Source organism: Nematolebias whitei, chromosome 18 (assembly GCF_014905685.2).
Source record: "Nematolebias whitei isolate Nwh7 chromosome 18, NemWhi1, whole genome shotgun sequence".
In the NCBI taxonomy this organism is placed as follows: Eukaryota; Metazoa; Chordata; class Actinopteri; order Cyprinodontiformes; family Rivulidae; genus Nematolebias; species Nematolebias whitei.
Window position 1 is genome coordinate 17,133,442 of NC_056515.1, and position 12,764 is coordinate 17,146,205.

Consider the following 12,764-nt stretch of genomic DNA (forward strand, 5'->3'; position numbering starts at 1 on the left):
GCATGTTACATAGCACGCACGGCTCCTCTGCGGCAGACTCAGCATCTATTTGTGCATTATAGGGACGTCTCTGCAGGTCGCCCGTTATCCATTCAGCGTCTTTCACACTGGCTGTGTGAGGCCATTTCTGAAGCTCACAGGGCATCAGGATTGATGGCTGGACTACTGTAACTCACTTTATGCTGGGGTCAGTCAGGTCTCTCTCTCAGGTCTCCATCTCGTCCAAAATGCTGCAGGTCAGCTGTTAAAAGGAACTCACAGGTTTGAGCACATTTCACCAGTTCTGTCCTCTCTTCACTGGCTTCCTGTGCATGTCAGAATTGATTTTAAAATTATTCTGCTGACATTTAAGTGCATTAATGGCCTTGCATCTGCGTACCTCTCCGACCTTCTCCATCCTTATGCTCCTTCTCGGGCGTTGAGATCATCTGACCAGCTGCTTTTGGTGGTACCAAAAACCAGGTTGAAGCTCAGAGGAGATTGGGCCTTTTCAGTCATGGGCTCTCAACTCTGGAACAATCTGCCCCTCAACATTTGACAGGCCACCTCATTCTCTGTTTTTAAATCTCTCCTGAAAATACACCTGTACTCACTGACATTTAACACAGGGTGATAGGATTTAGATTTAGTTTTTCTTTGATTCTGATTCTGTTTATGCTTTTTGTTTTAATCCTATTTAACACGCGGCTATCTGATACGATTTAGCATTTCATTCTTTCTGACTGAGTTTAGGCTTTTTTGTTATTATTCTGTGACATTTGACACAGGGTGATCGGATTTAGTATTTCATTGTTTCTAATTATGCTTTATGTTTTTATATTTTTATTCCATGTGCTGTAAATATATGTTTAGTTTTTATTTGATGCTGTGATCTTTTTGTTAAGCACTTTGGTAACAGTTTCTGTTTTAAATGTGCTCTATAAATAAATCTGACTTGACTATGAAGGTTATTAAACATTTATTGGCCACACAATTTAAATTAACTTTTAATTTTATTACATGCAGTTTACTATTTAAACACCTTAAACATAATTTAAACATTTTGGTTTGTTTTTACTTACACACATGTGCTGAGGGTTAAATAGTTTATTATTAAGCTGAGTAAAGTTAGTAAAAAAAATAATTTAATTTTTAATCAAACTAGAACATGAAATCAATAAAAAACAAGTCTTGCTAAAAATTTAAAATACATAAACTAAAACCAAGCAGAACAGGCGAGTTTCAGTTTTGACACACAGGTCCAGTTTCCCAAATATTGAGCTAACACTGGATGTAGCAGCTGAGGATTCAGCACAACACGATCTCTTGTAACAATGTTCTCAAGGTTGAAATAAAACTTAACTGTCATTTTTTATTTTAGACAATCATAATTTATGAAAGACAACAGATAATTGTTTTTATTGTTATTAGACATTATTGGGTCTGAGGGCGAATTCTGTTCTCATGAGAAAACATGAACTGACATTAAAGAAACTTTGTTTCAACCTGTGCCATTAAAAAAGTTCTCCTGAGTTACACAGAGCATCATGTTTAGTTACAGTCACAGAATTTGAGATTTTCATTTGAACTTTGCTCTCCATTCTTTGAAAGCAAAAGTGGGGCAGGGGTGAAGAGATGCTCAAATCACTAAATAAAAACTAATTTCTTGTCTCGTTTTGAATCATGGTGGACCTTTCAGTAACTTCAGAAGTAGTTCTTACTCAGAACACTGACCCATTTATTCAGTTGTGAACAGAAACCTCCCAGTCATGCAAGGTGCAGATCAGAGTGTTTCTCATGTGCGTACTGTCTCAGTTTTAAGAAAAGAAGAAGTAGTAGCACACTAGTTATTTCGAGTGAGTCCTCCTTGCTGAGTGCGTCCCCGCCTCCCCACGCTCGTTGTAAAACTCCACAAAAGATTTCCTCTCAGTCTCATGAGAGCAGCAGCCGTGTGCATCATGAATGGCAGCTTGTGAGCGTGAGGTTGGTTGAGTCTGTCACAGTTGTTGGCAGCATGTCAGGCCATGGAGGTCAGCTGATGTCTCTGCACTCAAAGAGTTTGTTTGGATGCATTTCACAGACTCTGATCTTTGGTAAGACATCTGTATGATCAGCCTTCTGTTTCAGGATTAGAAGTGTTTATTAGTTTTATGCATATTTCTTGGTGAAATATATCAGATTGTCACTCATCTCTTGCTCACATTCAAGGCTTGATGCTTCTTGTCTTTTACACCATGCTCTCCCCACACATTCGAGCCTCTGAAGGTAGGATTGTGTCACTTTCTGCAGTTTATTCCTAATCTGATACCTGTCTAATGTTTCCTCTTGAGGAATGAGCTCATTTCCAAAAATAAATGTCTAAAAGTATTTTCCATCATGATATAAAGAGCAGTAGCAGCCCTGCTGTGCATTGGTGTGTGTTTTTGCAACAGTGACATATACAGTAACTGATTGTGTTTGTTCCAGTGAGCTGCAGGTCAAAGAACATGTCTGCTGAGTATTCACACTGTGGGATTCAGCCAGGTAAAAGAACCTCATCTGAGTCCTTCTGTGAAACTGGAAAATCCCATCAGAGACAGGAATTGCATTTTTTTTCTGCTTTTACAGATGGAGTCCATGATTTAGTCTGTTTTGGTAAACCCAAACAACGTGGGAAATACTGTACTTGGAAACCTGGAAAATACACATCCAAAAACACATACACGCTCATCACACGCCAGATTACAAGGTTTTACTCCTTAAAAAATTTCAATTTTTATGATTCTTGGTATTTTTTATAAACATCTTTTATTTTGTTTGGTTCTTCCCCCTGAAGCAGAAACTCCTGCTACATTTTCAATAATATCACTAAATTCAATGAAATTATCAACAAAGTGTTCGAGTTACACAACATGACAGTGGAGGTTTTAGAAAATGCGCACAAACAAAATTGCACCAAAGCAGTTTTCAAAGGTTCACCAAAGCACCTGAGTAAGTTCAGATGAAAGCATTTTATTTGAATTAACCATCTCTGACAGATCTGAACATCTTATCTTTTACTCAAATGATTTCAGCACGCTGTGACCCTCCCAGCTTCGTGTCCTTCAGTCGCCTTGCAGGACGTCTGAACATGAATGTGAGATGGAGTCAAGCTGAAGAAAAGTTTATCAATTACTTTTTTGCAAGATTTAAAGAAGTGGGCAGTTCTTCATGGAACAAGGTCAGAAACTTTTTGCTTGATTTATTAATAAAAACTGTAAATGATGGTCACACATACCCAAATTCAAATTCTGTTTAATTCAATTCAGTTTATTTAAATAGAACCAAGTCACAACAGAAATCATCTCAGGACACTGTACAAAAACATTCACATACATAAAAAAGCCTATTAGTAAAAGTTATTTATCTAAGGAAGCCATCAGATTGTGTTGAATCTTCACTTTGTTGCAGTCTTCAAGTGTGAGCAAGCACAAAGGAAACAGTGGAAAGGAGAACTATCTTTTAACAGGAAGAAACCTCCAGCAGAACCAGGCTCAAGATGAGTGACCATCTGCTTCGACCAGCTGGGGTGAGAGGACAGGAAGGAGAGACAGACAGAAAGGCAGATCCAGGTGTTCTTTCTATAGGAGGAAAGACAAAGAACACATTTTAAGGATAAAATAGTTACAAATACGAAACATGTAGAGTAGGGTAAGTAAAGTATGGAACAATAAGATCTGTAATGTAAGATGGAGCTAGGTTGTTGAGAGCTTTGTAGGTTAGAAGTAAGACTTTGAATTCAATTCTGGATTTGACAGGGAGCCATGGAGAGAAGCTAAAACTGGGGAGATTCACATCTGGTTCTTGCTCAAGGCAGATGTGTCCTCTCCCTTCCCCCTGCTTCTGCTCTCTGTGTCTTTGAGCTCCTACATCTCCCGAATGAAAAACACTATTATGGATCTGACGAGCTGGATTTTCTATGAAATCGACAACATATTTTCAACAAAATGACAGGATCCTGGAGAACCCTCTTGCCTGGCTGAGACTCACACTGCGGGGTACATCAAAGATCAGCTGATGTGTCTTTCAGTTCTGTCTTGGGTGGACGCTGAAAACATTTATATTTTGGCTTTACGATAGCAGGGGTTCTGCTATTTTACATCGGCGGGGCTCTGTTTTATCAACTTGAAGAAGACGTCGATAGCAGTTTTGGCCATGTCAAGCTTCTGAGTCTGTTTGGTTCGTGCTATGAGGACTCAAAATTGGCTGATTAATGAGCTAAACCGTCACCTGCAGCTTTAGGACTTGACAGCATATGGGATCGATCTTAGGGAGGCTCATAACATGGATCAGTGGAGAGGAATGCCCATAAATCTGGACATTTTGGACTGAGGAAGTTCCAGCAGGACTCAAGGCTGACAAGAAAAAAAGTTTGTAGAAAATCAACAATTGTGTCTTTTTTGAATCTGACTCCCAGGTTGGTCTCGGAAACGAGCCAACTATCAAATTTCTCCTGGGACATGGATAACTAGGGAAAAAGCTTTGCCTATCGCATGCTCATTAAAACTCTGGCAGCAGCATTTTGGATCAACTGAAGACTTTATAAGGAAATTTTTGAACACCCAGATAACAAACTATTGCAATAGTCGAGTCTAGACATGACAAATGCATGGACCAGTTTTTATGCATCAATTTTTGGACAAGACGTTTCTAATCTTAGTGATATTGCGCAGGTGAAGGGAAGTGGTTCTGGTAACGTTTTGAATGGGGGTCAAAAGACATGACTTGATCAAAAATAACACCAAGATTTTTCATATTAGAACTGAAGGCTAAATTAATGCCATCCAAAAAAGGTGAAAGACTGAAAAATTTATTTCTAAGATGCTCAGGTCCAAAAATCACAACCTCTGTCTATTCTGAGTTTAAAAGCAGAAAATTAAGTTAATAATGAAATAATGGAAATAATGAATAATGGACAAGTAATGAATGGCACTCATTATTCTTAGAAATCTTTCCATGATGTTTGTTAATAATAAATATTGTGGATTGAAACAGAAAATGGTTGATTTTTTTCAAATTAGCTAATTACTTTGTAATGATCTAAGTTAAGAAAAATGCCAACACTTTGATTAATGAAGAGATGCACTCTATGAAAGAAGACAAAAATGCCAACATTTAGATATATAATTGTAAACATACTTAAAAGGAGTTGTGTGGATTGTTTGGAAAGGTTTAGAACATTTTAGACAGTTCAAAGGTTCGTGACATCACCTGAGAAGAAGAACGTTGTGTGTTTTTGGTAATTTTTGCTAATCTTGTCTGCAATGTGTGATGTGCTGCTCACCATTGGTTGCAACTCACTCTGACACTCACGGAATTAATTTACAGCTGCTGATAAAATACAAGACAACATTTTGACAGCATAAGTAATCAGTGCTTTGGTAATGGCAGTGTAAAATGATATACTTAATGACATATGAGACTGAAGCCTGACCCAAGGGCAGCAGGAAGGTTTATATGACAGTCTTCAGCTAAACCTCTGAAGTTGTTTCTGTCTTGATTCTAATAAAATATACTATAACAGTTAATTGATTTTTTCTGTCCTGTTCACAGCCATCTGTCCAATCTGAAAATAAAACCCAAGTCAGAGTGGAAAATCTAAACTCCTCACTAATGTACGTCGCACAGATTCAATGTGCCACTAATGACAAGTGTCCACAGTGTCCATGGAGTGAAGATCACATTGTCCAATCAGGTGAGAGCTTCACTTCTGTTAGACTGGCTTCAGTTAAAAACATAATATTAAAGACATTCCTTGAAGAAATGCATATTGCTCAATGCCTTTCAGCCCAGAGTTTTGAACTTGGATCACGTTGAGGAATGAAGGAGTAATTCTGATCAAACCAGGGAGTTGGTGTTTAGCGTATATCTTAGTGTCTTAGTGGATCCTTCCTTACTGTTTCTTTTTATACTTTATATTTTGCTATTTTGGGGTGTAGTTTTGTTCCACTTCATGTATCATGTGATGGAAATGACAATAAAGTTGACTTGAACTTGAACTTGAGAGTTTGAGATGTGAGATACAATGATCTCACATAATCTGAGTGTGATGTGTTGTGAATGACTCTCAGCTACTACCACGTCAAATGTTTGCTCAATGACTGTAAAAATCACTGAGTTAAAACCATCTTTGTGTAGGCTAGCATCGATGAGCTGTGAGGCCATCTTGAATTGTCCAATCCATCCAATTATTAAAATTGAAAATTAAAATTTGTGAAAATGTCATTAAAATTTGTCCAGTGGTTCATGAGAGCGCTTTACTAATGGTCAAATGAACACACACAGACAGACAAAAACATTTTCACCCTTTTGCATTTTGGCAGTGGGCCATAATGAAGCATATGACAACATAAATGGAGCGATCTAGCGATTTTTAAAACTTTATTAGCACAAATAATGATGAAGCAGTGGACTGCTGTAGTGAAGATTCTCAATCATCCAGGACATGGTAAATTTTTAAAACAAAAACCAACTGGACTTTATTTGTAACAGAAGATGTTTCGTTTCTCATCAGAGGAGCTTTCTCAATTCAGAGTGTGGGGTTTGACTTATAAAGCTGAGTTAAACTAGATACATAAAGATTGCCCTATCAATCCTATCAATCCTAATCCTCGAACCCCTATTGTGAGGATTGATAGGGAAATCTGCATATGTATCTTAGCTCAGCTTTATAACTCGAACCCCACGCTCTCTGTTCTCTGAATTGAGAAAGCACCTCAGATGAGAAGCGAAACGTCTTTTGTTACAAATAAAGTCCAGTTGTTTTTTGTCTTGAACTTTTTTGAAGTAGTGCACTGTTTCACTGTAAATTAAATCTTTCAGAACTCACAACACAACCCGTCATCACTGGTTCTGAAGAAACTGTGGACAATCCAGGTCGCCGCTGGATTTCTGTAACCTGGAAGGTATTTTTTATTCTGTCAACTCAGAATTGTTGTCAACACAGCAGGCAACGGAAAATTTCAACAAAGTCCTGTTGTTCTGTAGTTTCCTGCAGAGGAGCAGCATGACGGCTACAAAGTAACCATTTGCAAGGCATCAGGAGAGGCTCCACAACAGCAGAAGAAAACTCTCAAACCTCAGATCAGACTGCTCCTGTCTTATTCAGCTTATCTGCTCAACATCAGCGCTTTCAACAACGCCAGCATCTCCCCACCTGCGAGCCTCCTGATTCCACAGCAAGAACATGTGACAAGTAGGAGCCCACTCTCTTTGAGTTACAATCTATGGAATGAACACGAACAAGAAAAAATCTGTTGTGTGGCTCCTGAGAGCTGAGTCTGACATTACTGACTGCTGAAAAAGCTGCATTGTACTATCAAAGTAAAAAAAAACAGAACAGAAGGTAAAAATAACTAAAAGGTACAATTAGCAATAATATGTGATTAGTTAAACAAAGCTAAACACTAAACTTAACAAAATAGTAACTAAAACCAGCAGAACAATAACAAAAACCTTAAGATATAGCAAACTTGTAATTAAAACTACAATGTGCAAAACCAAACCTAAAAGCTAAAATTAGCAAAACAGTTGCTAAGTTAAAATAGCAAAATAGTAGCTGAAATCTGACACCAGCAAAAATGTCAACTACTTGCATTTGGACAAGAGTAAGAAAAGTATAACATTGTCATAACAGAAACTAAAATTAGCAAAAAGCTAAAGTAAAAACCAATATTATACTAAGTATACTAATATTATACTATAAATGGTAAATGGACTATAGTGTATTTCTATCTAATCAAGATACTCAAAGAGCTTTACACTACAATCTGTGCCCTCATTTACCTCCAGCAACACATTCATACAGCACTCTACTAGATCTCTACAAATCTAATCAAACAAATCATTCTAATGAGACTAATCAGAGCTTTATCACATTCATACACTGATGGGACACATATTGGAGGTAATGAGGGGTTCAGTGTCTTGCCCAGGGACACTTCAGCATGGTGGAATTGAACCCTCAACGCTTCCAAAACTGCCCATGATAAACTAAAAATACAAATATCAAAAGTTATAGCACTCGTTTCCTGAATGAGCCGAACATTTGAATGATTGAAACGGCTGAAATTATGTTGAAGTAATTAGATGGTGAAAAACGTACAGAAACTAACCTGACAAACAGCAATGTGAAAGTGTGTCAGAAGTCACACAATGGATGACATGTTAGACAGATCAGTTTATTAATGTGTCTTCACTCTGTTACAGATGAGGGAGACGACAGTCTGAATGTGAACGTCCACAGCAGCACGTCGCTGACAGTTTCTTGGAAACATGATCTCATCAAACAGTTTGTGTGTTATTCAGTGGAGTGGAGGAAAAAGGGGCATTCTGCGCGCTACAAGTCCTTTTATGAGAATAGCAACAACTTCAGGAACTTATCTCATCTACCAGGTACATCATCGTTCACATAGTTCCTCTGAGAAAACCTCTGAACATGATCAAATCAACTTTGGTCAGTTTTGTGCAACTGTTTTACTACAGAGGGCAGAACATTTATTTTAATGTGGTCATGTTCAAGCAACAAGCCAAAAAGCCTTAAAAGGACTGCGTCTCACTCACCTCCAGCATGCCAGAGTTTTAAGTTGAGGTCATCGTTTGTAGAGAAACGATAAAGCTGTAGCTGTTTTAATCTAATTTTGAAAATAACATTATACACAATCTGGTGTCAGACTCAAGAGATTGTATTGGTACTGACACTCGGTCAGTTTTACATACACACACACACACACACACACACCAACTTTTGAGATTTTTAGATTAAAGTGCATTTTGGGGCATGCTGAATGCTAATATAAGCTTTTCTAATTGGGGACAGTGGTTTTGGTCCCCAGTTGTCAAGGCGTCCTCAAATGACTGGTGTGTAAGCTGGTTCAAGTCCCCAAATATAACATAAACAAACACGAACGCACACACACACTTGTTGCCTTATATATTCAAGCTACAGTTTAGGGCAGTGGTTCCCAACCCTGGTCCTTGAGGAACACCACCCTGCATGTTTTACTTGTTTCCCCACTCCAACCCACCTGATTCAGTGGTTTAATTACTTCTTCATGTTCTACAGAAGCCTGTTAATTACCATTAATTAAAATCCGGTGTGTTGGAGCAGAGAAACAATTAAAACATGCAGGATGGTGTTCCTCAAGGACCAGGGTTGGGAACCCCTTGTTTAGGGAAAAGCAATCAAAAACTTATGACCTTTGTTTAAGCAGTACTTGTCTATCTTGTGGAGAAAAAAAAAAAAGTTTTACGGCACCCTGATTTTTTGTTTTATAACACTACTCTTATTTTAACTGCATTTCTACTGTAGTTAACTATTATTATTGTTTATTGTTATTGTTGTCTGTACTTTATATGTTCTGTCTGTAGCAGGTCCCTCTTGTAAATGAGTATGCGTGACTCAATGAGACTAGCCTGTATAAATAAAGGCTTAATTAAAAATATGAACTGATTTATCTAATCCAACACAAACTGATTCAAGCCAGAGTGGGGGAAGAAATAACATAACAGAAGTAGAAGTTTTAGTTCAATATAACTGAATTGTTATTATAGGCTTAAAATAAAAAAAGCACTAAAAATCACCAGACTCATTAATTGAATGATAATTTTTACTAAAGACTGGCTTTCTTTTTCTTTTTGTTTTTTGTTTTTTCATTTAGCCTTTATTTATCCTGGTAGTCTCATTGAGTCACGAGAACTCATTTTCAAGAGAGACCTGTTTAGGGAGCAGATGGTGAGGGTTAAGGGCCTTGCTCAGGGGCCCAGAGTGAGGTGAATGAGGGTGGAGGCAGATGTGGGTGTTTCATCTTTTTCACCCACATTTTGATGTTGACGGTACCAGGAATTGAACCTGTGACTTTCCAATCACAGGCCCGTCTTCTAACCTCTGTGCCACCACTCCCCCACAATGCTTTCTATACATAAACCATAGAACTTTCAAACGCCTGAGGTTAAACTTTTTCTAAAGAAAAACATTAATTATATTGAATGTATAACATAAAAAATTAAATTTAATCTAAAAATGCATTTTTAAAACTTGTTTTTTAAATTATTATCAGGACAGCCTGAAAAAAACAACCCAGCCAAATTTCATAGTGATTAGAAAAAGTTACACAAACTTACTAGCTACGCCTACGTTTGCAAATCTTTACCAAACTGCAACGAACAACTCGAGTCACTGTCCAACATAAGTGTTAAAAGTTTGTAAGAAATCAGCATTTTTGATTTTGAAATAAAGTTTTTACATTTATATCACACCCTAGAGTTTGCTATTGATAAAGTCAGGTCAGCTATTTAGAAGGGAAACCTGGACACATTGTAAGTAAGTTTAATGTGAATTTATGCTAAAATAGATAAGATATGGCCATTTATTATAATGCTAAAACCAAATAAACTTTTCCTGAGCAACTTTTTCAGAGCCACTATTTTAAATGGTATATAGGCAGGGATTAGGCTGATTGAAGGTGAACCCTTGAAGGTTTTTTTTTTTTAAATGAATTCACTTGCAGTAAAAAAAATACGGGGAGTGGTGGTGCAGAGGTTAGAGAAGGTGGGCCTGTGATCGGAAGGTCGTCGGTCCAACTTCCCGTACTGACAACATCAAAATGTTGGTGGAAAAGTGGAAAAACCCACACCTGCGTCCATCCTCATCTGCTCCGCTCTGGGCCCTTGAGCAAGGCCCTTAACCCCCACCATCTGCTCCCCCAGGTGCCCTAGATAGCAGCTCTCTGCTCCATACAGAGGGCTGTGGTAGCTCGGTGGTCTGTGGTTGTGTCAGGAAGGGCATCCGCCATAAAAACAATTGCCAAGTCTTCGTGAGAGTTAGTTTGCTGTGGCGACCGTTGAAGAAAGGAGCAGCCGAAAGAAGAAGAAAAATACAGAATGCTTAAAGAACTAAGAGACAACCACATACTCATAAGGGGCTTAGAATTCTGGAGTTACAGTTCTCCAGGTTTTAACCACACTTGTAGTGCCTCCTATAGGTTGATGCTGGTAATTTGTTTGGAAAACTAGTTTAACACAAATTTAGACAAATCTTCTAACTTTAATATTTGTTAAGATGAAATTTGAATTACAATTAGGAGAGCTCATTCAGAGTTAATGGACCAAATCTGATAAAAATGTGCAAATAAGGGGTGGTATAAGATAAATACAAATCTCCAGTGAAAAATTGGTTCAGATGTTTAGGACATGACCCTGAGCACATATCTCAAGGATAAGGTTTTTCAGGTAAAATGGGCGTGGCCTAAAGCATCTCAAAGAAATTATTTCAAAACATCAGTCATAGAGCCTAAACTGTCAAAGATTTAGAGATGTTTTTCAAAGGAAACATAAAGTATGCTAACTGCTATATAATACTCAAAATCTAGATCAAGTTTTTGTCTGCCTGTCTGATGAAGAGTGCTGCCATTTACTCAGCAATTACTCGGCAAACTTTTTATTAATATATAATTTTATCATGGCTGCCCCATAAACCCTGTATGATTAGAATAGTTTTGTTCTGGTGCAAACTCTGAGTATGAGGAGAACTTAATAAAAGTCCCTGCAAATTTTAGTATTAAAGCACAAAAATAAAATAAAACAGTACCGTAATGGTAAATGGGCTGTACTTATATAGCACCTTTTTATTTAATCAAGACATTCAAAGTGCTTTACAACACAATCTGTGTCCTCATTTACCTCCACACACACATTCATACAGCACTCTACTAGATCTCTACAAAGCTTATTGAACAAATCACTCTAAAGAGAATAATCCGTGCAGTACAGAGCAAACAGGAAATGGGTTTAGCCTGGAGTTTCAAAATAAACCTGTAGATATATTTTACAATACACAAGTAATTCAAGCTTTATAGAAGGATGTTGAAATTTGAGACAAACGCCACATTAAGACTCAAACATCTCGTCTTGTTTTTTTAATGGAGTCCTGTTCAACTTGTGTTTAATGTTTAGTGTTATGAGTTTGGAGACGTTTCAGGGAAAAATAAATAAAAAATTGAACATTAAACAGTATTGCCTTTTGTCTTCACCTAAAAACGCAGAACCTTTGGAGCCTTACGTGTGTTACAGATTGACACTAAATATAAGGCCGTACAAGGACACGTGCAACATAAAACTTATCAACAACAGCGAGGGTACCTATGGGACCACACAGTTTTATTTCAGACAAGGAAGTAAGTTCACGTCTGTCTAACTTTAAAGACCAAATGTTTCATAAAGCAGAAAAAGTCTGATTTGGTTGTTTTCATGGTTTGGTTCCAATAGCTCCGGTCAGCGCTCCTACAAACATCAGCTTCTCCAACAAGACACTGAGTTCAGTGGTGCTGCAGTGGTCAGCCGTCCCAGAAGAAGATGTCCGAGGGTTCCTGCTGGGTTACATCATCATCTGGGCCGAGTATCACAATCAGGCCACAGTGAACAGTAAGCATCAGCTACATGTAAAATCCACACAAAATCTTTAAATAAGTTAAAGGCATACGTTTTAGGAATGCTTTTCACCAGCCACCTTTCAGTCTGCAGATTTACACTACGATCATCTTGTGATGACAAATGACAGAGCTAGGACTGGGTTGAATAAAGCTTGAAAATCTAATTGTGTGCAATCGAAAAGAAAAATGTTGGATTGTATACCTGGATTATTGAGCATGGACTTTGTTGTAATCTAAAAGAAGATTTTGCACAATCTATTAGTGCTCAGAATATGTGTTGAGGAGGACTCACCTACTACTACTACTACTACTACTACTACTACTACTACTACTACTACT

At 37.7% G+C, this 12,764-nt stretch overlaps 1 protein-coding gene across 1 annotated transcript in view; it reads left to right on the forward strand.

The window, feature by feature from the left end:
* Positions 1-1,993: 1,993 nt before the first annotated feature.
* Positions 1,994-12,764, forward strand: part of LOC119425076 (leukemia inhibitory factor receptor) — a 14,534-nt gene continuing 3,763 nt past the window's right edge. Inside the window, exons 1-12 of the mRNA XM_037692600.1 lie at positions 1,994-2,072; positions 2,188-2,244; positions 2,446-2,502; positions 2,587-2,707; positions 2,798-2,949; positions 3,033-3,178; positions 5,551-5,692; positions 6,820-6,902; positions 6,985-7,192; positions 8,206-8,391; positions 12,039-12,170; positions 12,262-12,417. Of these exons, the coding sequence (XP_037548528.1) occupies positions 1,994-2,072; positions 2,188-2,244; positions 2,446-2,502; positions 2,587-2,707; positions 2,798-2,949; positions 3,033-3,178; positions 5,551-5,692; positions 6,820-6,902; positions 6,985-7,192; positions 8,206-8,391; positions 12,039-12,170; positions 12,262-12,417 (1,519 nt within the window). The remainder of the gene's footprint in view (positions 2,073-2,187; positions 2,245-2,445; positions 2,503-2,586; positions 2,708-2,797; positions 2,950-3,032; positions 3,179-5,550; positions 5,693-6,819; positions 6,903-6,984; positions 7,193-8,205; positions 8,392-12,038; positions 12,171-12,261; positions 12,418-12,764) is intronic.